This window comes from Hyperolius riggenbachi, chromosome 3 (genome assembly GCF_040937935.1).
Source record: "Hyperolius riggenbachi isolate aHypRig1 chromosome 3, aHypRig1.pri, whole genome shotgun sequence".
Lineage (NCBI taxonomy): Eukaryota > Metazoa > Chordata > Amphibia > Anura > Hyperoliidae > Hyperolius > Hyperolius riggenbachi.
This window is the reverse complement of record NC_090648.1, coordinates 452195063-452221499: the sequence shown is the minus strand read 5'-3', so window position 1 is coordinate 452221499 and position 26437 is coordinate 452195063. Positions and strand designations below refer to the sequence as shown.

Sequence of the window (26437 nt, the reverse complement as noted above, 5' to 3'; positions counted from 1 at the left end):
TCAGAGTTAGCACTGTCCAATAGTCCAATAACGGTAAAGACACCAATATTCTACTAGCCGCTATTTCCGGCACCCAGATTTCCCTGGTGCCCTTTAGGCATGTACGCATTCACAGCAATCCTCACCTATGCCGTAATGCTCTCTCTCGGCTGTCATTGGAGAGGGTGTATGAGTTCTCCTGGGATCTGCTCATCTCTTCTATTGCTGCTTTGTGATGCTGAGAAATGATCTCTGAGCTTCTATCCCAAGCGTCGTGTGAGTCGACTGTAACTGCGGAGCTGTGCAGCTCTTCCCAGCCATGGTGCTCCTCGAAGATCAGCAGGTTCCTCGAACGCACTGAGAGGAGGACAGCACAGCAGTGAGCCAATGAGTCATGCACTGAATGCCTCTCAACCTATCACTGTGTAATAATAACGCGTACTTACCTATCGATGCTGTATACGACTCTGGTGCTGCGAGTCTGCTTGGCTCTTGTATAGTCTTGGGGGCTGATGGGTATGGGTCAAAAGTCTGCGTGAGGCTTCCAAATATGACTGCAAAGCACAGGACCACCACCTGAAAGAGCACGAGGAGAAAGGAAAAGACTTAATAACATACACAAACCACAAGTCACACATTATTTGTTATTCATCCCTGAGTCACCATAGTGGAAGCATCATTGTTGAAATGAGCCAACATAAGGGTAAAGTCCATCAGCCCCCAAATACCCCTAAACTAGCTGTATGGATGCTGCCTATATCCAGAACAGTGAGACCTATCAAAACAAGCAGCTGAGAGTGCCAGATGGAGAATGAAGCCAACCAATCCCTTTAAAGGATACCACAACTGACATGTGGCATAATGAGATAGACATGGGTATGTACAGTGCCTAGCACACACATAACTATGCTGTGTTCCTTTTTTTCTTTATCTGCCTGAAAGAGGTAAATATCAGGTATGTAAGTGGCTGACTCAGTCCTGACTCAGACAGGAAGTGACTACAGTGTGACCCTCACTGATAAGAATTTCCCCCTTTTTTTATCTCTTTCTTGCTCTCAGAAGCCATTTTCTTCTAGGAAAGTGTTTTATAGTTGGAATTTCTTATCAGTGAAGGTCACACTGTAGTCACTTCCTGTCTGAGTCAGGACTGAGTCAGCCACTTACATACCTGATATTTACCTCTTTCAGGCAGAGAAAGAAAAAAAGGAACACAGCATAGTTATTTGTGTGCTAGGCACTGTACATACCCATGTCTATCTCATTATGCCACATGTCAGTTGTGGTATCCTTTAAGGTGACCATTAACAACACAATCGATCGTGTCTGATCACCACTATGATCAATCAGAAAAGATCATTTGTGCCCACTAATTGATGAAAACCCCTTAACCAATCCAACCAGATTGATGGGATTGATCTGAAAAATGTATCGATTTTCATTAATCTGATCAGATTGGTTAGCGGGTTTCAATCCGTTAAGGGGCATGACATACTTGTGATGGGAAATGATTGATCGTCTGTAGGATTATATCGTTGATAGCAACAAAAAGTGACATCACTAATGCAACCATTTTTGAGATATGAAGCAACAGTTATGAGAAGGACACCTGTCGGTGCTGTAATGGGACAACTAAAGCAACCATCCCGGAAACTGACAATAGGCATAGAAATGCAACCTGTACTTATGAAAGTGACATCCCTACTGTAGCCATACCTACAAGAATAAACCCTAAACCCTATCCTTGCTAGATAGTGTACTGGTTAAAGAGACTCTGAAGCGAGAATAAATCTCGCTTCAGAGCTCATAGTTAGCAGGGGCACGTGTGCCCCTGCTAAACCGCCGCAATAGCGCCGCTAAACGGGGGTCCCTTGACCCCCAAACCCCCCACTGCGACACTTGGTCGCAGACTTGGTTGCTCCTGGAGGCAGGGCTAACGGCTGCAGCCCTGCCTCCAGTCGCGTCTGTCAGCGGCGCATCGCCGCCTCTCCCCCGCCCCTCTCAGTGAAGAAAAACTGAGAGGGGCGGGGGAGAGGCGGAGATACGTGCTGACAGACGCGCGTGGGGCAGGGCTGCGGCGGTTAGCCCTGCCCCAACCAGGAAGCGCTCCCCCGCATTACGGAGGGGATTTGGGGGATCAGGGACCCCCGTTAAGCCGCGGTTTAGCAGGGGCACACATGCCCCTGCTAACTCTGAGGTCTGAAGCGAGATTTATTCTCGCTTCAGACTCTCTTTAACGGCTCTGGCTTTGACATGGGAGACCAGGGTTCGAATCCTGGCTAGGGTTAGTACCTATTCAGTAAGGAGTTCTTGGGCAAGACTCCTTAAAGAGACTCTAACAAAATTTCCAGCCTTATTTCTTCTATCCTATAAGTTCCTATACCGGTTCTAATGTGGTCTGTCTCCCTGCAGCCTTTCCTAGTTGCACAGTGGCTGTATTATCTCTGTTATACAATCTAATCGTCTTTCCTCTGACGGCTTTGTCGGGCTCAGGCAGAAATGCGCTGTCTGCTGTTATAGGCAGAAGCTATACACACCCTCTCCACGCCCCCTGCAGGCTCTGTGTGAGTCACAGACTGAGCTGCTCTCAGCCTATCAAATTCTGGTTAGCAGCTATGTCTTTTATTTGTAAACACTGCCTAAAACTGGCAATTACAAGCTCATGAACAGAAAAATCATGACCTACACCAATTAGTTTTATAGGCACCAATAGGAAATTGATAGTTTACATTGAAATAATGTTTCTCAAAATAATTTTGTAAAGAATACACAAATTATTACCAGGCCATATACATCTCACTGGCCCAAACTTACTGAACCCATATAACCAACCCTTCCAATAACAGTTTTGAGGGGGGTGTATTCACTATAAACATACTGATAGAAGCGGAATATAACCCTGCATTTCAACCTTGCTCTAAAACATTATTTACAGCATATTATATGCAACCAGCATTTTTTTTACTAGACCAGCATTGGAAGGGTTACACACAGAGCTTTAAAGTTCCGTGGAGAGAACTGCTCCCCACAGCGAAGTTTAGATAGACACGTTTAAGTCAACAGAATGTAACAAGTGAGGAATGTTACACGCGCTTTGGCTGTCCTCCAGCTCCTGCACAGTCAGAGAGAGTGAGTCACATTCCACACTTGTTACATTTAAGTAAACAGAATGTATCTATCTAAACTGCTGTGAGCAGTTCTCTCCAGGAACTTTAAAGCTCTGTGTGTAACCCTTCCAATGCTAGTCTGCTCTAAAACATTATTTACAGCATATTATATGCAGCCAGCATTTTTTTTTTTACTAGACTAGCATTGGAAGGGTTACACACAGAGCTTTAAAGTTCCTGGAGAGAACTGCTCACAGCAGTTTAGATAGATACATTCTGTTTACTTAAATGTAACAAGTGTGGAATGTGACTCACTCTCTCTGACTGTGCAGGAGCTGGAGGACAGCCAAAGCGCGTGTAACATTCCTCACTTGTTACATTCTGTTGACTTAAACGTGTCTATCTAAACTTCGCTGTGGGGAGCAGTTCTCTCCACGGAACTTTAAAGCTCTGTGTGTAACCCTTCCAATGCTGGTCTAGTAAAAAAAATGCTGGCTGCATATAATATGCTGTAAATAATGTTTTAGAGCAAAGTTGAAATGCAGGGTTATATTCCGCTTTAAGTACAGCCTGGGTCTTTACAGGTTAGAACAAGAGTTGCAACAATCAACACAGCAGTGCCCGTTTAAGTGTTAAAATTACCATCCATTTCTTTCTTAATGAAACCAACAGTTGGCTATAAGATATCCATAAAGAACAGTGTGCTAAGACTTGTGGGGCCCCCTCCTACAGCTGTCACCTCAGGTATCTGCCTGGAAAGAATTTCATATTGTACAGTGTGCCAAGACTAGCTCTGTGGTGCCCCTTCCTACAGTCGTCACTCCATGCAGCTGCCTGGGATGCCTAGGCCTAAAAACAGTCCGGGTCTACTGGAAATCAACAAAGTGGCCATTTTCGGACTTTCATCAATATGTATGATAGGATTGAAGCCCGACGAAGGCTGCAAGGCCGAAAGCTTGCTTATTCTTATTCTTTTTAGTTAGCCAATAAATGGTATGATCCTGATTTAAAACTTCTTGCTTATGTATGATAGCAGAGTCTACTTATAGTCTAGTCATCTTAATAAAGTAGCCATTTTGAGTATTTACCCAGCTAAGCCTTCAGTGTCTTCGTGAGGTAGCTGAAGAAACGATTTTAAGGCCTGAACCCGTTTCCACTTGTGTAAACATCTACCAGTACTCCTCAAAATTGAGGTCACCTTTTTCTCAATATTAGCTCAGTCAGGAAATGGTCACTTTTTCAGAGTGTGTGAGTGAAAGCACCACTGCAACAAGGACGTTTTCTAATTAGGCCACGGCGGAGGCCGAGTACAATGAAACTCTGGCCTGGAAAGATCCGGTTACATTATATTTAGAATGGTTTCGATAATTGGATAAACAGGGTAACAGAGACTGCAGGGAGACCAGGACCAATGAAAAAGGATCCTTCATAGAAAGAGGTGGAAAAAAGACTCACTTTTTCCACTCAGTCTATTTTAGGTACACTCAACAACACTGGAATACTCACAACGCATCACATGGGTGCCCAGTCTGACTGAGATAGCATGAAGGGTGGGGCTTGACTAACTCCGTATTATAGTGAACCTAAGGTGAGCGGTATATGGAGGTTGGTATATTTATTTCCTTTTAAATAATACCAGTTGCCTGGCAGCCCTGCTAATACTTTCAGTCATAGACCCTGATCAAGCATGCAGCAGATCAGGTGTTTCTGACATTACTGTGAGATCTGACAAGATTAGCTTCATGTTTGTTTCTGGTGTGATTCAGACACTACTGCAGCCAAATACATCAGGAGGGCTGCCAGGCAACTGGTATTGTTTAAATGGAAATAAATATGGCAGCCTCCATATCACCCTCACCTCAGGTTCTCTTTCATTTTGTCCAAGCTGAAATCCAACAGTTTGTAAATATTATTAGGGAATTATTTTCTTTGGATCCTGCAAGTGTAGTTCAAAAAACACATTGAGGTTGATTCACTGGCAGAAATAGCGCAAGTAACCTCCTGTTACTCACTCTATTTCAACAGAGTGCCTTAAATGTAAGTGGCTGCATGCTACGTGCGCTACTGACCGAGTAGCGCGCGTAATTACCCTCAGCCACAGGAGCGCCGATATGCTGTGAGTAGGGCAACATAGCGAGCACTAGTAGCTTACGCTTTCCCTGCAAGTAGGGAGCGCTCCACTTGTCCTGCCCTGAGCCCCTTCAGGGCCAATCACTTTAAAAGTACGTGATCCCTGCACTTTGATTGGCCCAATAGGCTGCCTGTCAAGATGGGGGCACATCTGGATATTATACTAGGCAAAAGGGTCTGCGTAATACTCGGAGGATGAATCTGGCTATTGTACTGGAGGGGGGGGGGGGGTGAAATCATGCCTAAGAAAATTAAAATACAAAAAAAGATGACTTGTGTTGCATTAACATATTGTAAATTAATATAAGTTTCTGACTTTTTAAGTGAGATTCCCCTTTAAGAAGTAGCTGTAATAGTTTGCAGATCAGTTTCAGGATTCCTGGGGCACGCAGCTATTTTCTCTCTATTAGACCCTGGCTTTCCCAGTTTATAGGTAAGCCTTGTTCTCAACTATTTACCAGTACTGAGTCCACACTGGCCACTAAAACTCTGCTACTGGACTAACAGAGTAAAAACTGCACAGAAATGATACTCACCATGAGACAAGTACCAGTCTGTGTGCTGGCAGCTTTGTAGGAGCGACTGACTTTGCCTGCTACCATGGCCTGGAGACGCTGCAGCTGTTGCAAGAGAGTCCTGGGGAAGAACAATAACATGCAAGATAGTGAGATGAGGTTTACCTCTACAAAGGTACACTTAAAGCACAACTGAAGTAAGAAGAATATGAAAACTGACATATTTATTTCCCTTTAAGCAATACAGACTGCCTGGCTGTCCTGCTGATATTCTGCGGCTAATACTTTTAGCCATAGACCCTGAACAAGCATGCAGATCAATTGTTTCTGACTCCTGAGATCTCTTAAAAGCAAGAATTCATACGTACCTAGGACTTCCTCCAGCCCCCTTCGGCCTGATCGCTCCCCTGCCGCTGTCCTCTGCCTCCTGTATCCTCCTCCGCTATGGATCCTGGAAACTTTGGGAGTCGGGGCTTACTGCGCATGCGCGTCCTGCCCGTGCATACCCCGTCACACTCCCTCGGGCAGGAGCATTGTGCGCCTGCGAAATACTACTGTGTAGGTGCACAACGCTCCTGGCCGTGGGAGTGCAACAGGGGGAACATGCGCGGCCGCACTGTGCCTGTGCCGACTGGCTGAAGTTACCGGGAGGATTGCAGAGGATCTAGAAAGCTGAGGATGGCGGCGAAGGAGCAATCAGCCCCGAAGGGGAATGCATGAATTATTACTTTTAAGTCATCTCAGGTAAACTTTAAAGAGAACCAGAGACGAAGCACCCTCATGTATTTTACCATTTATATCAGTGGGAACATTAGAGAAAACACCTACCCTGCTTTCTGTTTCATTCTGCACTGCACAGCTTGCTTCTTATCAACCCTGATAAAATCCCAGACTGAGCATTCATTTATGTGCTCATATAGCGCTGACATCTCCTGAAGCACTACATAGTTATGTCACTGACTGTCCCTCAGAGGGACTCACAGTCTAATCCTACCATGGTCATGGTAATGTCCATATTCTGCTGCATTTGCATTTATTGCATTTATTCTAGATGCATATAGCTTTCAAACGCAGGAAAAAAAATTATATATAGCTGAAGGAAGGGATCATTGTATGACATGCATCCTAGATTCTCTGAGATTGAAAGCCAAAAGCTATTTTTCAAGTTGGCCACTAGGGGTCACCATTGCACAATTATCTGTGCAAGTGCAGGCCCGAATAACATTATACAGTAGATCACAGCATGTGAGGGGTTCTCTGGGGGGGACGACTTCTATCAGACCCCTGTAGTTGTAATGCCCCGCGCTGTCCTCCTCCGATCACCAGTTCCCCGCCGCTGACACTGGGCAATTATTCATCTAACGACTAATAATGCGTACCCCCTGCACGCGTCATCGGGATCTTACTGGGCAGGAGCAGTACGAAGTTTTCTTGTACTATGCCTGCACAGTAAGCTGCTGACGATGCGCACGGGAGCGAGCACGCGCGCGGCCACGGCCGGCAGTTGAATGAGATGCCGCATTAGACCGGGGCCTGCAGGGCGGAACAACAGATCGTTGAAGGATGGCGTAGGACATTAGAGCTGAGAGAACCCGTTTAAAGTAAACCAGAGACTAAGCAAGTGAAAATCTCGATAAATAACCGGCGCTTCCACGACTGAGTCCCACGCCATCCTCATGCGGTCTGCCATTCAGCTGCGATCAGCCCCGGTAACAGGCTCAGTTGCGTCAGTCCGGGTCTACTGCACATGCGCAGAAGACCCAGACTGGACCAGACTGAGCCAGTTACCGGGGCTGATTTGCGACTGAACGGCAGACGGCGAGACAAGCTTATGGGGCAGAAGGAAGCGCCGGGCAAGTATCGATTCCTTCACTTGTTTGCTAAAGGATAAATGGCAGCCTCAACATCCCTCTCACTTCAGGTGTCCTTAAGGCCCCTTTTACACTTTTTTTGTGTTGCGTTACCCTTTCTCCATGCAGGGTAAAGCAACAGCAATAAAATGCATTAAAGTCAATGCGTGACGCAGAAATTAAAAATGTGTTGGTGGCGGCGGTGTGGCGTGCATGCGCAGAATTACGTGGAAGCCGGGAATCCCAGTGACGTACTTCCTGTCCTGCAGGGAGGACGTCACTGCACGAGGAACGTGCCAGCGGTGTGCAGAGATTTGCATATGACCCAGTTGGCGCAGGGTCATATGAATCTTTTTCTTGGCGTTGCAGTGTGATGCAAGGGGGCGGAGCATGGCACGGAAACACTAGCCCCACGTGTAAAGCTGGCCTTAAAAAAAGTGCTGCTAATACAGTGAAGGCAAAGTTAAACCCACATAACATTACTTGTAAGTACAGAAAAATGTGTAAGCTGGAAGTCCCATCAAGTAATCAGAAGTGTCTTCATAGCAATCTACAGAAAGACTGAACAGATTGCACATCTGTGTGTGGCTAGAGAAACAGCCTGACGTCCCATTTAGATCAGTAACTGAAACTAGGAAGTGAGTGATGATCTCACCTGTTTGTTGTTTCCAAAACTTCCACTTTTTTCCGAAGATCGTTGTTTTCTGAGGAACAATTTTCCACCCTGTGGACAAAGCAAGGAATTGTCATAAATGCCTGAAAAGGTGACCTATGGTTGAAGCTATCTATGGTGGGTGAGGGTACGGCGGTGTATAAATAGGACACAGGGAAGCCAGTGACTGGTCCTGACAGCAAAGGACGTATAAAGCAACAGAATCGTCACAACAGGACAAACCCTTCCTGGCTTACAACAGGCACTTGTATCACACACCTGTGTACATTCACAATCAGGCTTCTAAACAGAATCCTATTTGTGCAGGTCAGAGAAGTAAGCCATACATGGGGTGATTTGGTAAACAATCGATTTACCACTCAATTAAGAATCCTGATGACATTTTTGATGGATAAACTGACCAAAATTGAATAGAAATGTACTGAATAGCAAAGTGGTCAGCAGATCCCTGGCAGATTTTAACAAGGTGATTGAATATGTAAAACAAATAATACAAATTATATATAGTGCAACTCAAATACACAGTGGGCCGAAAACTGAAAATTGGAACAAAGTCATGGGCCAAATTTGATGTCTACTAGCCACCTCCCTCTCTTATATAGTTCCCTGGTGTCTAATGGACCCTCTCCCTCCCCTAAACTGTTTCCTAGTTTCTAGTTCCCCTCTCCTACACAGTTCCCTGGTGCCTAATGGCCCCCTTTCTCGGCTATACAGTTCCCTGGGGTCTAGTGACTTCCCCTATACAGTTCCCTGTGGTCTAGTGGCTCCCCTATACAGTTCCCTGGGGTCTAGTGGCTCCCCTATACAGTTCCCTGGGGTCTAGTGGCTCCCCTATACCGTTATCTGGGGTCTAGTGGCCCCTCTCCCTTCACCATGTAGCTTCATAGTGCCAGCGCTTAGCCATATAGGCTTAGCGTTCAGGTGCTCACGGGGCAAATATAATGCAAAGTGAGGAAACCACTTGAGGGACAAATTTGTCTGTCAGGCCAGATTTTGACATGTATAGCATAGAAGCTTCTCCTACAAAGTGCTGCTGGATGTTCAGGGAGAATAATCCTGGTTAGTTTACCCTCTGCTTACCTTTTCTCCAGGCTGTCCATGTATTCTTTCTTCTTTCTGCGACTTTCCTGGGCTGAGATCTGCAGGGGGAGATGAGAAGGCATGCTGTTTATTATATTCTGACCAGCTATAATGAAAGTTGAACCCAGAGCACCACCAATGAATACACCTGTAGGGAGAAATGACGATCCCCTGCCCAGGATGGTCTCCACTGCTTCTCTCCTCTCTTTCAAGGGCTCCTTGTCAACCTTGCCGCTCTGTTACAGTAGTGACGATGCCACGGTGCCCTTTTCCAAGACCACCAATCCCAACCCTTTTATTGCTCAGCAGTGTGGGGGCAGCTTTGATTGACAGGGCTGCTGCTACCCAACTGCCATTTCTGTGATCAGAAAGAGTGGGACACAGGGGCGTAACTACAGGGAAGCAGTCCCTGCGACTGCAGGGGGGCAAAGAGGTTTGGGAGTGCCTCCAACTACTAAACTTTCCTCCTTCCATTACTTCATATGGGTCTTTTTTTGGGGGGGGGGGGGCTACAAATTTTGTGTGTGAAGATTACGATGTCCACACTTGTTTTATGACCCTTGCAAGATGGACCCCCAGACTACGATGGTCACCAAGGACCGGCACGGGAAGGTGTGTGAACATTAAGCGGGCACACGTCCACATAGGACTCAACCTTCTAAGATGAATATTCTTCTTAGAAGGGTCGAGTCCTATATGGATGTTTGAACACTGTTTGTCATTTTTGGGAAGCTTGATGGACCTCCCACCTCACTGGAATCCCCGCATGAAATTAACATAATCCTGTGGCTTGCAGAAAGCTTTAGCTTACGGAACATTAAGAGGGCCCCATCAAAGTTTTGCTCGGGGCACAATGATTGTAGTTACGCCCCTGGTGGGAAAGATGACACCCCCTGGATGGACTCAAAGTTCACCACTCAAGTGGAGTATCAGGGCTGAAAAGAGAAGAGGATCTGTGGGGACTGCAGGGTGCCTTCCCGGAGCGGCGTGTATGGCCTCCACATGGGTGAGTTTTGATTTCTCCCCAGAGGTGTGCTCTTTGGCTATTCTCGCCTTTTCACAACTGTAGAAAACATGACAATTGCAAAAACCCTTTGACTCAGTGTTTTGAGTCATGAAAATGTAGGCGAAGTGAAGTTTGAGCTTCACTGCTGCCGAGCAGGAGTAGTGAAAAGCTGGTAAAAATACTATTTTCAACGCTGAGGACTTCACTGACCTTGTTCTTAATCTTGCGGCGAATCTTCTTTAGCGCCTTCTCCTCTGCCTTGGTGAGCGGCAGTTTGGTGGGGATGGGGTATCCCTCGGCTATGAGAGTCCTCTTCTCTTCCTCGGTGAGGATCAGGGGTCCGGTGCCTTGCAGCTTCTGAAACAATTAAGAGTTATCTCTTTAGGTCACAGTGCACAATTCTCATAGAACCTATAATACTGCAGTACCTTATGCACCAGGCCATACATGTCAAACTTCCAAATCTGGCCCTCAGAGCCATTCAATTTGGTCCCCAAGTGGTTTCCCCACTTTGCATTATGTTTGGCCCACTCTAGATCACCAGGGAAGCTATACTGCAGATGCAGTCCTAAGAAACAAGGGAAGCCATATGGGGGAGGTAGATGGAAAGCACTAAACACCAGGGAACTGTATGGGGAGGGTGGGGGCCACTAGAAACCAGGGAACTGTAAAGGGAAGGGAGAGAGGACCACTAGACACCAGGGAGCTGTATAGGGGAAGGAGGGCCACTAGACACCAGGGAACTGTATAGGGGAGCATCCATTGGGCCCCTAGACTCTCTCCAGGCCCTAGGCAGCTGCCTAGAAATGCTTTGTGAATGATCCATCTCTTCCCCGACCCCCTCTCGACCGTTTGACCAAGATACTGGGAGACCAGGCTACCCGGCAGGCAGTGCACACAGATTTTCAATAGATTTCATGCTATAAATCTACTGAAAAGTGTGTGGAGTATGTGGAGGAATTCGAGAACTTTCTCAGATCCTTCTCATATTATTATCTGATCAATCTGTTAGCCACACCCACCAGTGTATGGCCATCTTTAGAGTATAAGGGCCCTTTCACACTTAGGCGGTGCGGTATTTTTATCGCCCCCCACCGCCGGGCAATGAAAGTCTATGGAGACTTTCCTACTTCCGCGGTATGGCGTGACGGGATGGAAGTGACGTTTTCGTCACATCCCCAACGCAGGTCAAGAACTAAGTTAACACTGTGTCACGCTGCAGCGATCTGCGTTGGCCTGGAAGCCATGTTAGTCTATGGTGGTGCGTGGATTTGTAAAAAAAAAATTCACTGACATGACATCGCGGCACGCAAGTGTATTTTAACAATACGCTTCCGTGCACTTCTGCATATCCGAAGCAGGAAGTGCCGGCAAGTGCGTCACTTCCTGCTTGGCCGGTCGCCTGAAAGAAACACTGTGCAATAGCCCTGAAGGCCTGTTGTGCGGTGCGATGCAATGCGTCGGGTCGCTGATGCTGATTTCCAGTGCGAAGCCGGCCTTAGAGGTGGTCCATCAACACAGAAGTTGGGCAACTGGCATTGTCTATAATGCTGAGTTCGCCCAATGCAACTTCCCCTCCGATGGACGGGATCTAACAGATTATTACCCACATGTCTGATCGGCTTCCGATTGATAACTGAATCGATTCTGCATAATTAGCATCGGAAAATTATCTGTTAATGATTAGGATAATTTGGAGATGTGCACATGATGCAACTTCCTGTCTGATTACCCTTCGCTCGGACAGGAAATTGCATCGTGTGTACCCAGTATTACAGAACGAATATGGCAGCCTCCTTATTCCTCTCACTTCAAGCCCCCTTTAACTTTTTTCGGGGGGCATAGAAAACCCAGACAGACATATGGAGAACATATGAATGCCATATGTAGTGTCCTGGGGACGCACACCTGGGGCTGACAGTGACTGAATCTCTGTGGGAGAGACTTGGTGACATGTTCAGCCAGTCGTGTCAGTGTGAGTCATTGCTGAATAGAGCACTAGTGTTCTCACAGCCAATGCTACCAGGGGGGGGAGCAGATGCTGTACGGTGACTCACCCAATGACCATTAGCTTCTGAAGGTTATTTTTTTCATTCTGAGATATGTTTTCCAGAGCTTTAGAAGACAACAAAGCATCTGCTGAAATCTTGCGTAAGGCCCCATTCACACTGGGGTGCTTTTTGGTGGAGATCCTATAGGATTACTCTCACAGCTAGAGCGCAATCGCCGAAAAATCGACCTAAAAAGTAAACACAAAATCCCTATCGCAATCACTAGGTGATTGCAATCTGTGTTTACAAGTGTGAACGGGACCTTTAGCACTCAAACCCACTAGCAGCATTTTTTGTCCATTCCAAAACCTGTCAGATCTGTTAGCTTTTTTGCTATCAACTGTGGGTGACAGCAACATAAGAAAAAAATACATTTACAGACAATGTACATTTTTACTTTGGAAGATATGTATATTTTATATGTATGTATTTTAAATGCTATGCAATAAAAAAGATAATATAGAAAACATTTTTAAATGTTTCATGATAGTGGTCCTTTAATATACTGGCAAAGATACCATATAACTGAATCTATATAGTAATACTGTTAGAATGTAAACAAGCAGCTTACATGTGGGGCAGTCAGTAGCGGGGAGTTAGAGAGCGCTGAGGGGTTGCGGGAGGCCACTTTGTTCCCGGACTGCGATTGGACAGGGCTAGAAGGTGGGAGGGACCGGCTGGGACTCTGGCTTCCTTCAGAATCGCTCCCGTGGCTGCTGGGAGGAGTGGGCGGCAGCTGCAGCGTTTCTGATGAGGCAGCTACAAAACAGAGCACAAAACACAAACAATTTAGAAGAGCAATAGTTAAAGTGTACCTCCGGTCATAGTAAAGAGACTTCATAGCCTTCAGTGTGGCCATGGTGACATCCATGATCCAGTAGCCTATCAATCAATGTATACTTCTTGCTTGGATCCTGCAGTAGTCTGCTAGGTGCTGCTGATATATCCTATGATACCTTATATTCTCGGACACTAAACCGCAGACTGTATAGCTGCTGATAGAGCGGGTCAGTACTCCCCAGAAATACAGTACAACTGACAGAACTGTCAAAATGAAGGAGGATTGTAGGTTGAATCACGAGGGTTAAATAAATACTTACCTGTCCTGTCATTATCCCTTCAGGCAGACGATCGCTCAGCCTCCCCTCGGCTTTAGACCCTGGTTAATTTATTTCAAACTGGATGACAAGGCTCTGGCCACACCCACCTGTGTGGCCGCGGCCTGCCCCCAGCATGCCAGCCACAGCCTGATTGGTGACTGTGAGCTGGGGGCAGGCTGCAGCCATGCAGGTGGAGGTTTCCGAAGAGCTTTGGCTGTCTTCAGAAACATGGTTGAACCCCCCCCCCCGCCATCCATCATCGAGAATAATATGGAGGCTGCCATTTTTATTTACTTTTAAACAATACTAGTTGCCTGGCTTTCCCGCTGATCTATTTGGCTGCAGTGTGACAGAGTCACACCAGAAACAAGCATGCAGGTAATCTTGTCAGATCTGACAATGTCAGAAACACCTGATCTGCTGCATGCTTGTTCAGGGTCTATGGTTAAATGTATTAGAGGCAGAGGATCAGCAGGGTAGCCAGGTAACTAGTACTGTTTAAGCTATATACCCACCTCGTGATTTTCCCAATGATTTTCCAGAGGACCGGCACATTTTTGAGCGACAAGTGGTCGTTTACATGAAGTTGCAACAGTGCCTACAAGTCCTGCTGATCTTTTGTGCATCAGTAGTGTCTGAATCACACAGCTGAAACAAGCATACCGCTAAGCCAGTCAGACTTCACTCTGATCTGCTGCATGCTTGTTCAGGGTCTATGGTTAAAAGTATTAAAGGCAGAGGACCAGCAGGATAGCCAGGCATCTCTTATTGCTTAAAGGAGCCCTGAACTCAAATTAAAAATGAAATTTAGACTTACCTGGGGCTTCCTCCAGCCCCCGTAGCCCGAGAGGTTGCCTGGCATTCAGTCTTACAGAACCGCACATGCACAGAACTCGTACACCATATGGCGTGATGACACTCACCGTGGATTACTCCAGGACCATGGAAGGGACCAGGAGAACGCCGGGGGACCTTACGGGCTACGGGGAGCTGGAGGAAGCCCCAGGTAAGTCGAAAATGTATTTTTAATCAGAGCTCAGGGTCCCTTTAAAATGAATTAAATATGGCAACCTCCGTATCCCTCTCATTACAGCTGTCCTTTAAGGTTTGCCAATCCTTCAAAAATAAAAATTGTAAAGATATGCTCATTAACCAATCAAACCTAACCTACCTAGGCAAAATCATGCATTTAATCCTCAGGCCTGGATGACCGCAACGACCTATAAAAAAAAGTACATTCTATTTTTGATAGGGGAGTGTAAAAAATGTGAACCCTCCCCCTTTACTTGGATGTGTATAAAAATTCAACAAGTCCTGTTTAGACAAACAAAACTTGAGAGTCTAGTGATTTGATGGTCTGCTGTGATTTATACTGGGTGTGTAAAAATGTATTTCAAACTTAACTGGCATTAAAAAAAAGATAGAAGAAATGCTGTCATTAATGTACATAGATATGCAACATGTGTTTCATTCTCTAGACTTGCAGTTATCTTCTAGATCATAAATCTAGTGGTGGTTTCCCCCCTTTACAATATGTTTGGCCCTCTCTAGACCACCAGAGAAGCTATATTGGAGGTAAAGCCCTAGAACAATAGGAAAGCCATTTGGGGGAGGTAGGGGGAAACCACTAAACACTAGGGAACTGTATAGGGGAGGGAGGACCACTAGGCACCAGGGAACTGTATAGGGGTTGGAGGGGGGCCATTAGAAACCAGGGAACTTTACAAGGGAGGAAGGTGGTCAGTAGACATGGAGTTTGGCCCGCGACTAGGTCCTAGTGTACAATTTCAGCCCACTTTGCATTTGAGTTTAACACCCCTGTTCTAGATGTAGGATAAAGACATACCGACAAGTTTGGCCTACATCTAGAACTTGAGGAGATTTTGCAGAAAGCCCCTTGTGGATTTACGTGACAATCGCTCATCTGTGACAGACACTAACCTTCTTTAGGACACAAGTTGAGAAACTGGTCTACTTCATGCGGCTCCAGCTTGATTTGGGGCAGAACTTTGGGGCTCAGACACCTCACCTGAAAAGATAAAACATTGCGTTGGGATTAGAACTAGACTACAGGCGGTTTTCTTCCCAAGCCTGGTTTGCAGTGGCATAAATACAATTCATGGGGCCTCCCAGTGAAACGTTGGGTCCCCCTCAACATTTACACCCCTTCCCACACCTTCCTTTGGAGCTCTTCACGGCCTTGGGACCCATCTCATAAGGGTCATAAAATAAGTGAGGCCATCATGATCTTCCATGTGTAGTCCAGTATGGGAAGAAGGGAAGGTTAGTAGTTGGGGCCCCCTGCAGCACTGCAACGCTATGGCTTGTCAATTGACTACTATTCCTGCCCCGCCCTGACTTACCTAGATTTTCTAATCTGTTCAATCAAAACTTTTCGACGCGCGGAGTCAAATATGTATAGAGGGTCCCATTGCTGGGTCAGTGGGCTGCAGGGAGAATCCGGGAATCCTCTGGACTTTCCAGAAGCTTCCCTCAATTGAGGTAAGTATCTAAATTTTATTTCAAATCACACTTCAGGTTCACTTTAAAGGACCAAAGAGTAAGTTAAAATTTGACAGAACTGACAGGCTTTGGACTAGTCCATCTCCTCATGGAGGGGGGGTTCTCATGGTTTTCTTTGTTTTCCAAAGCATTTCCTGATTGGCAGTTGCTAAGTCTAATTGACAAAACAGTAAGATACCAGCCAGCCTCCCTATTCACTTGCACACTATTTTGGCAGTTAGACTGAGCAGCTGACGTTGAGGAAATGGTTTGGAAAACAAAGAAAACCCCGAGAATCCTCCACGATGAGATGGACTAGTCCAAAACCTGTCGATTCTATTAGATTTTAACGGCTAACATTTTTCCACTGTAGTGGTCCTTTAAAACCTCTCCAGTTTGTAGATTTCCATTACCAAATTGAAGTCTTACAACTGTTGAACTTCTACTTCCTGTGGCTAAAGGTTCCGCCTCCTCATGCAGACACGGGCTTTTACTCACTCATAAAATTGCAAGTGCAACAATTTTGCATTTTATTTACACCACAATGAGACATTTGAAAGAAAATCCACATAAGCCCGATCATGCAGATCTGTGTGCTGTTGTATGTATTACAGCAGACCTGAACTCAGAACTTCCTCTCTGCTCTAAAAGATACGCAACAGCATAATAACCTTTAAAGAAAAACATTTCATTGTTGCAGCTGATACAAATCCCGAAATATATTTGCACTGTTTCTACTTCCTGCTTTCATGGAAGCAGACACATTGTTAACATCCTGTGCTTTCAAATGAGCTTATCTTCCTTATCTGCCGTGGCAGTCAGATGACACAGGGGAGAGATCAAATTATACCTTGTGATTAGACACAAATGAGGGGGGGATTAGGCTAAGCTCTCTAAATACAGTACATACAGGGTGCATTTCTCTATGTTTTCCCTTAGTCCTGTGCAAGAGTACAGGCCCACTTTAACTAGTTATGTGTGTAAAGTTTTGTGTTATTTTGCATCAGTATGTACATAAAGGTTTTGCTTATACGGTCACTGGTCATTTTCTGGTTACACTCACACAGTAATTTTAGCATTATATTATTTCAGGCGTAAACCACTACAAATCCACAAAGGTAATAAAAATAAGGTTCCCTGCGTTAAAGGCCAAATTGAAGAGAAGTGGACCCAATGCTGACCCTTGTGGAACCCCTTTACTAACAATCAGTCGGTTTGATTCACATACTATTACACCTCTTCTGGCCTTCAGTCAGTTCTCTATACCCGTTCACACATTAGTCCTAGTCCCTGCACCCTCGTCTTGTGCACCAGACGACAGTGTTAAAAGCTTTTGATATTCAATAAGTTGTACATAATCTAATGCTTACCTGATCTGGCTCAGGCATCTGTGGCAGAGGCTCCACCTCAAGAGGAGCTGTCATCCCGTTGCCTGTTAAGCTCACCGAAGGGGTGAGACCTGAACCCTCCCCTCCAGAGCCTTCCATCTTAATCTTGGTAGATGTGAGCTGCCCACCAAGGCACCAATCTTCACCCGTAAGATCACCTGAGGAAAGCAAAATATGTGATTGGCATGCAGTCAAGCAAGGGAATGGAAAGTGCTAAACAAGGGTGGAACCACTGCAGATACTGTCTCCCACACAGCTCCAGAGCTAACCTCTCTCTCCCCTTTCAAATAACCCATCACTCAAACTGGAAATTTAAGCTCTCGTGGGTTGTGGACGTTTTGCATGCTGCCCCAGTGGCTATGTTCGGAAATGTAAGCGTATTTTGAATTGTGGGCAGCCCCGACACCCGCTTTTTATCAAGCCCACAGTGGGCACTTAAAGAGAAACTCCGACCAAAAATGGAACTTTATCCCAATCAGTAGCTGATACCCCCTTTTACACGAGAAATCTATTCCTTTTCACAAACAGACCATCAGGGGGTGCTGTATGACTGATATTGTGGTGAAACCCCCCCCCCCACAAGAAACCCCTCCCACAAGAAAAGTACGTACTTTTTTTGGCAGTTTCCTGTCTGTGAACCTTGTTGCATTGTGGAAAATAGCTGTTACAGCTGTTTCCAACTGCCAAAAACCATGCAGCAGCTACATCACCTGCCAACACTAAAATGTTCACTGGAGTTCCTTTTTAAGTTTCCACCCATAGCCTCTATTTATATGGGCAGCACCCAAACTTCTGCGGCCTTCTAAAATTTTTGCTTTTGTTGCGGCGGATTGGGGGTTGGTTAAGGTTAGGCATTGAGGAGGGTTGGTTAAAGCGGAATATAACCCTGCATTTCAACTTTGCTCTAAAACATTATTTACAGCATATTATATGCAAAAAGCATTTTTTTTTACTAGACCAGCATTGGAAGGGTTAAACACAGAGGTTTAAAGTTCCGTGGAGAGATATGCAGAAGTTCAGATTGTTACATTCTATTTAGTTAAATGTATCTATTGAGAAATGTTACACACTCTTTGGCTGTCCTCCAAGCTCCTTCTCAGTCAGAGAGAGATGAGTCACATTCAACACTTAGATACATTTATGTAAACAAAATGTATCTATGTCAGCTTCCAATGTGTCTGCAGAAATCTCCAGGAACTTTAAAGCCCTGTGTAACCCTTCCAATGCTGGTCTAGTAAAAAAAAAAAAAAAAAATGCTGGTTGCATATAATATACTGTAAATAATGTTTTAGAGCAAAGTTGAAATGCAGGGTTATATTCCGCTTTTAAGGTTAGACATCTGGGTGGAGGGTGATAAAGGTTAGGCGTCCGGGAGGGGGGTGGTAAAGGTTAGGCATGTGTAGAGGGGGGGGGGGGGGTTCTTTATGAGAATAGGGTTAGGTTTAGTTGTAGTAAAATATTGGTATTATTTACTGAGCCTTCTGTCATGCTGCCCCTAAGCTTTGGAATGCCTTGCCAAACTTAGTCAAGGCAGCTCCAACCCTGGAGGCATTTAAATCAAAACTAAAAAGCCATCTGTTTAGTCTGACATTTATGATTGTCTGATTTTTTTACTGTACATATCATTAACTGCAACTAAGTACTGAACTGAGACAAGCTTATGCACTTTGGGTTCTATTGGAGAAAAGTGATTTGCAAATGTATTGTTGCAGTTCTACCAAGATCCAGTGAATAATAATAAAAAAAAAAAATACTGATCACTTGGGAAGCAATTTGATCTTGAAAGTTTAGTTCCATTTAATACAGTTATTCCACAGCTGGCTTTTGTAACGGTTTGTGGAAATCCGTTAAGGGTTGTTGAGGAGTTAAAAGCCCACACTTGCTGCCACCACCTATATACAATGATCAGTGTTTTATTTCTAAACAATGTAACCATGCAGCACCTACACAAAGCAGAATAAGCAGATTGTTGTGAAGTAATAAAACGTGACATATTTCTGCCCGACCCACATGCTCTCACTTCTCAGTGTTTACGCAAGGATGGAGAGCTGCAATATTGTTAGGCAGCCATGCGAAGGGGAATGAACTGTCAAGCCTATGGGGCGAATGACGTCAGCGGAGTAACCCTACACCTCACTACTCCAGGCTCCTGACTGCTTTTCAGAAGGTAGACTTTAACCCCTGCCTGGACCTTGAGTAGTCACGCCGTTTAGTGTAATCTCTGCCGAGAAAGGAGAGATATGACGAAACCTACCATAACAAAACTATGGGAGCGATCATTATTGGCTAATTCTACCATCAACGCAAGTTTGAAAAGGCCTGGTAGACTCAGTGCATCTAAACTGCCCAGAATGATAGCATCTTGAAAGATGACACAACTATTCCTACAGAATCAGAATCATTTATTTCGCCAAGCATGAGCAATCATGCCCGGAATTATTTTTGGCACATACATATAGCTCAGGAAGAAGATAGAAGAGTGCATAGCAACAGAGATAGATTACATTACATTTGCATACAATTTGCGTCAGAAAATTACATAACATCACGGTTTGTTTAGTGGCCTAGGGCTGACCAGCGGTTAGCCTTGTTGGCCTTGTGAGGTGGTTGCTTCAGTTGACCGATCGGGAGCAGCGCAACCCCCCCTCCCCCCCTTTGTTTGGGCTTGCACAGATGGAAGTATGTGGAATGAGTTCAAGTGGCTGCCAGCCGATGGGAAGGAGTTCCTATGTCTCGCAGTCTTTGTGGGGATGGCACGAAGTCTTCGGCCCAGAGGGAGCAAACTGAAGTAACGGTGGCCTGGGTGTGAGGGATCATTGGCAATCCTCAGCTGTAACAGAAACAATCTGATTCTCTTTCTATCACTAGACTCATGTATATATAGATAAGTCAGACAGTTGGACAGAGCTGATACCAAAAAAGGAATTTTCTAATGACACCTCATGGACAGGGGTGCAATCAGAACTCATGGGACACTCCAGCAAACGATGAGGCCCTCGATGTTCCCACCCCTTTCTCTCTCACCCCATTGTAGCCCCCACAACCTTGGGGCACACTGCCAGGGGTAATTAAGCAAGTGCAGCCATCATGATGCCCCCCACATAACAAGCGTTTTGCGATATAACAAATGTGACCATCAGGATCTCCCCACCCATATAATCAGTGTGGCCATCATGATTCTCCCCCTTCCCCCAACCATAGCAAGTGTGGCCATCATTATTCCTTCTACCCTCCCATATAATAAATGTGGCCATCATGATCCAACCCACCAAACTGTAACAGGTGTAGTCATCATGATCCAACATCCATAACAAGGGTGGTTATCATGATCCCACATCCATAACAAGTTTGACCATCATGATCCCACTCCCAGAAGTGTGGCCATCAGGATCCCACTCCCACAACAAGTGTGGTCATCATGATCCCACCACCCATAACAAGTGTGGTCATCATGTGGTCATCATGATCCGAGCCCCCCCCTCCCCACAAAAAAGTGACCAAGTGGTAATGAGGAACCTCCCCATCCATTAAAAGTCCAGACCTGGAGCATAGATTCTGGAGGGTAAGTAGGAGAAGCTTCCCAAAGCTCTGGGTCCTCAAATGGTTTCAGGGGCTGCTCTCCTATAGTTTCATCTGGTTATGGGGTATTCCTTTAATATTGTTCCCTGTATTGGGACCTTATATTGCATCATGGAGGTATGTTCACCTGAAAATCATATTTCAGCATTTCTAGCAGAACAAATAGCTTTACAAGGAAATAGTCTTCCAGGACAAACAATGACAGCCCTGTCACACCTATAATCTCCATTCAATTGTTTCCTTATAGTCTCTGTGTTAAATACACAATGGGAGGTGAACAGGAACCACTAATGAGTTATAACTGCCCAGATAACAGTGCTGTTGGGATATGGTTGCCATAGTGATCATTTAAAGGTCAATTTCACTTTTGTTAATTGCCATAAATTGGTTAAGCTCTTTGTATTTTTATGTGCAGGTTTGTCATTACCGATTAACGTCCCATTTCAATCCGTATCCAGCTTATAAATTCCCACACAGCCAAAAACGGGGAACATAGCAACACTAGGGGGGGGGGGGGGCATGGCACTGCTGCAAGGGTAGAGCAAATGAGGTGATCTGTGAAACCCACGTCAAGATTACAATGCAGTGCAAACTTCCTTTGTAATATAACAAACAGGATCCCATCTCGTCTATGCTCTATGTAGGAAAACGGCCTTTTTTTTAACTAACATATAGTGTCATCTCATCCTGCAGCACAATCTGCTGTGTCTGCAGGGGTCCCCAACCGTCATCGGACTAAGGACCACTTTACAGTGTGAACTTTTTCCAGTGACCGGGGGAAGGGGGGTGCTTGGTGGTAACGTCAGGGGCTATGGTGGATCCCCGGGGGGGGGGGGGGGGGGGGGGGGGTATGGTGGTGTATTGGGAGAAAAAGAGTGTGGGGGGGATTAAGGTAGAGGGTGGGGAATAAGAGTGCAGGCGCATGAAAATGGGCCTCCCACCTTACACAAGCACAGCTTAACTGGGCAAGGGTCTCCCCCCAAATCCAACTTTCCCCAACATAGTCAGCAGCCATGCTGGTCTGCGGGCCTGGCCTCTCTCTAGTTCAGTGATGGCTAACCTTGGCACCCCAGCTGTGGGGGGACTACAAGTCCCATGAGGCATTGCAATACTCTGAGCTCTAAGCATAACTCAGGGAGGCAGAGGCATGATGGGATTTGTAGTTTTGTCACAGCTGGAGTGCCAAGGTTAGCCATCACTGATCTAGTTTAATTCCTGCAGAGCAGCGCACAGCAGAGCACCACCAGGTGGCACTGCCCCCTCCTTACAGCCATCTGCTGTGCTACAGTGTACTTCATACAGCTCCTGATGCATATCAGCATCAAGTGTAGTGTGGTGGATGAGCCCGTACAGCAGACGGCTAAACGGAGAAACCGGCGCCACTTGGTCGCGCTCTGCTGCACGCTGCTTCGCAGGAATTAAACTAGAGAGAGAAGCCAGGCCCACAGACCAGCTGAAAATGCACCACAACAATCCAGCACTGGGCCGGGGTTGGATTTCGCTGCCACAGAGGCTGCTATCTTCCATGCAGGGTTGATGTTCCTCAGTGACATCTGACAGCTGCTGCAGGCACTAAAGGGTTACCTATGCCACCGGTAGAGGGGCAGAACATGGTCACACACTCAGGCTCTGCCGTCAACTTCACAGAGACTCACAGAAATCCAGCCGTACCAAACAAAAGGAGGCATGTGTGGAATCCTGCTTATAAGGGGAGAGATAGCTTTTGTTTGCATCAAGAGCACCTGAATTCAGAAACAACTATCACCCATCACTAAGAAGCGAGCTGTGTCTGGGCCTGCCCGAAGCACTGACAGCTATGACCTGCTGCTGCACTCCTAATTTTCTAAATTCTTCCACAAGTGGTTTGGAGGCACTGAGTCCCCTGTAAACAGTAGGAGTGTTTCCATTAAGAGAGATGGTTCCTGCTCCGAGGTTATGTTACCAGTTCTGACATAATCAGTCTGAATTTGATAGTTGTGATCAGAGTAGGAGCTCGGAACACTGCAAGTGGCACGTTGGGAGGGGAATATTTCCAACGACGAGCAGCAACTTCCTTTCTGGTAATTCCACAGAATCACCAGCAACTGTCATCCAGTTTCCTCCACCAGTAATTATAGCACAGAAAGCCCTTGTTCATTTGCATACTAGTAACCGTTACCCTGATTGCCAGTTATAGACATATGTTGTTCCTCTGTGAGAGATCTAACACGGCATTCTTGAGGCCTCATTCACAGTGGGACATTGCCGAGCTGCTTTATAAACTCTTATAACGCAGCTTACTGCACTGCAATGCTAATCCTATGGGACGTTCATAGTGCGACGTTAGGGCTGCATTGTAAGGTGTAGCGTTATGGTAATGAACTGCTTAAAGAGAACCCGAGGTGGGGTTCTTGACAATGCAATGTTGCCATTTCAATCCCCCCTAAGCCCCCCCCCCCCCCCCCCCCCCCCCCCCGCGCTCTGCTATCCCCCATAAATCACAGCCGCGCTGTCGACACACAGTGTGTCGCAGCGGGCTGTGTTTACCTCTGTACTTTCAGTCTGCCGCTCCCCCCACGACTTGCATAGCTCCGGTCCCCGCCCGCGTCCCTTCCCTCCCCGCTGAATGGAGGGAAGGGACGCCGGGGTGACCGGAGCTATGCAGGAGGCGGGGGGAGCACACAGAGTGATAGTACAGATGTAAACACAGCCCGCACAGCATGGCTGATTTATGGGGGATTGCAGAGTGCAGGGGGGAACTTAGGGGGGATTGAAATAGCAACAGAGGCTGGGCAGTATAGGCAGACCCAGCCTCTGTACGTGGATTGCATTGTCAGAACCCCGCCTCGGGTTCTCTTTAAAGCAGTGCATTACCTCTAAACGCACACGTTAACGGGTACAGGAAAGCATACTTTTCATTGCCTGTATGCTTTACAGGACCTACTGTATGCAAAGGTAACACAGCGTTAATGTGCGATAGCACTTTTTTTTTGCGTTGCGTTGTAATGCTGCTTTGTGACTTTAACATCGCATTACAACGCAATGTCCCATTGTGAATGTAGCCTCAGGTGCCCATACACACGCTGATTTTCCCATTCGATTCCCTGCAGATTTAATCACTCTGATCGAATCGGATGGGAATCGATTCCTTTTTAGGTGGTCATAAATTTCTCGACTTGGCGACCGATTGACCATTCGATTTATAATCGAATTGGATGAAAATCTGTGCCGCTAAGAGCATGCCTGATTGACGATACAACCAATATCAGGCCGAAATTGGTCGCATATATCGATTGGACATGCAGCAAGACGTCAGGCCGTTATGGTCAATCGGGTGTCCAGCCGTAACGATGAGTGATATCGGGCAACGAAATGTTACCCGGCGCCTTATTCTCACACTAAACGACCCCATAACAACTGTTATGAAAAACACACTTAACTACTTCGTTACTCAGGAAAAAAAAAAATCCGAAATGCTAGGCACCGCCCACCATGCCCAGTGGCCGCCTCTCTTACCATCAGAAATGGATTAAGATGTGATGGGGCCCTAGGCAAGGCCATAGATTTGGGCCCCCCTTGTGGTCTTTTTGGTAAGCTGAGGTGGAGAGAGGTCAGAAAAGGTGACAGGTGGGCCCCTTGACACCCACTATCCCCCAGGCACTTGCCTAGGTTGCCTGGTGGATGATCCTGCTCGGCTTACCATCACTGAAGTTGTCATCGGAGGAGCCGTGGGTGAAGGGCGACTGAGGGCGAGAGTCCCCGCATAGGGAGTAGCTGTGTTCCGCCTTGATCATGGGGGAGGGGGAGTTGGGGTTCTCCACTTCCATCATTTCATACTTCTCCGTCAGGAAGGGGTCTCCAATCAGCTGTCCCAGCGCATCCAGCAAGGCGGAGTCATCCAGGAGCTCCGAGAAAGGCTGCGGAGGAAACGGAGTCTGCCGTTATTACATGGACCAACACGTGTCCGCAAAGCATTAAAGAGGGGCTGTCGTGAAAATCATGTAATTAATAAACTTTTTTTTCACAATATTCATTTATAAATCATTTAGTTAGTGTTTGCCTACTGTAAAATCTTTCCTCTCCCGGATTTACATTCTGACATTTATTACATGTCTCAACATCTGTAGTCCTGTCAGGTGCATCCCTACAGAATCTTTGGTTACTGAGAGTTCTGAAGCCAGTGCAAAATATACCTGCTCTTTCAGAATGCTTGGGGGGGGGGCGCTTTTGGAGTGTATTCCACATAGATGAACAGCCTAAGCTAAGCATCAGTTGGAAGGCGGGGCTACATTCAATATACAGCAATATATAGCTATAGGAAGTGTTTCTGATGTTGAAACCAGGAAATTACAGTAAAAGTGGGTATTCTGAATAATTACTGCATTTATTTATCAACTGTTACAGCGCCTGTTTAATTATCAGGCGGCTGAACCAGAACTGGGATTAAACTAGGAATGTTCTTGGGTGACGGCTCTAGTTTTTGTCAAAGTGGGATTTCAGTCAAAACTTGAATGTGCTCATTTAAAATAAAAATGATACTGTGGTGACAGGTGCTAACCTCTGACATGTGCGACCGATATTTGGGCCCCACTGATCACTACGGACTTATCTTAACTGAGGACTAAGGTCAATGAGATGCATATTGTTCCAAGTTGAAGCAGGATCATGCAAATTTTCAATGCAAATATATGCAGATTAAAAAAGGACTAATCTAATCCTGCAAGGGGAGAATTGGACTGGTTAAAGGGGCACTGCACCAAAAAACTGTAAAATTTAAAATATGTGCAAACATATACAAATAAGAAGTACATTTTTTCAAGAGTAAAATGAGACATAAATTACTTTTCTCCTACGTAGCTGTCAATTACAGTAGGTAGTACAAATCTGACAGAAGCGACAGGTTTTGGACTAGTCCATCTCTTCATAGGGGATTCTCAGCAAGGCTTTTATTCTTTAAAAAGATATTCCCGAAAAAGGATTTAAACAACAATGCTGGCCAGCTTCCCCGCTCGCTACACAGTTTTTGGCAACTGGACAGAGCAACTGCCATTCACTAAGTGCTTTTGAATGCTTTTGAAAATAAATACATCCCTGAGAATCCCCTATAAAGAGATGGACTAGTCCAAAACCTGTCACTTCTGTCAGATTTCTACTACCTACTGTAAGTGACAGCAACATAAGAGAAAGGTAATTTATGGCTCATTTTACTCTGGAAAAAATGAAGTACTTCTTATTTGTATACGTTTGCACGTATTTTAAATTTTACAGTTTTTCGCTGTAGTGTCCCTTTAAATTTTCAAGCTGCATAAAGTTGCATTGAAAATGTGCACGATCCTGCATCGCACTGACCATCCCTAATGAAAAGCAGTAGATTAAAGGGGACCTGAAGCGAGAGGGATATGGAGGCTGCCTCTCAGCTGTGTCTGATCATCTCCTCTGCCACGACAGAGCTATCTGGTAAACACAGGATGATAACTATGGCCTCAATTCACTAAACTTAT

The 26437-nt window shown here is 45.8% G+C and overlaps 1 protein-coding gene across 1 annotated transcript in view; it reads right to left on the bottom strand.

Annotated features, from left to right (window-relative positions):
* LOC137562402 (cyclic AMP-responsive element-binding protein 3-like protein 2) overlaps positions 1-26437 on the bottom strand; it is a gene marked incomplete at its 5' end in the record, with an annotated part of 43647 nt that overhangs the window by 5310 nt on the left and 11900 nt on the right. Inside the window, 10 exons of the mRNA XM_068273743.1 lie at positions 126-336; positions 426-555; positions 5750-5849; positions 8234-8302; positions 9332-9390; positions 10548-10694; positions 12960-13147; positions 15430-15517; positions 17361-17536; positions 24637-24853. Of these exons, the coding sequence (XP_068129844.1) occupies positions 126-336; positions 426-555; positions 5750-5849; positions 8234-8302; positions 9332-9390; positions 10548-10694; positions 12960-13147; positions 15430-15517; positions 17361-17536; positions 24637-24853 (1385 nt within the window). The remainder of the gene's footprint in view (positions 1-125; positions 337-425; positions 556-5749; positions 5850-8233; positions 8303-9331; positions 9391-10547; positions 10695-12959; positions 13148-15429; positions 15518-17360; positions 17537-24636; positions 24854-26437) is intronic.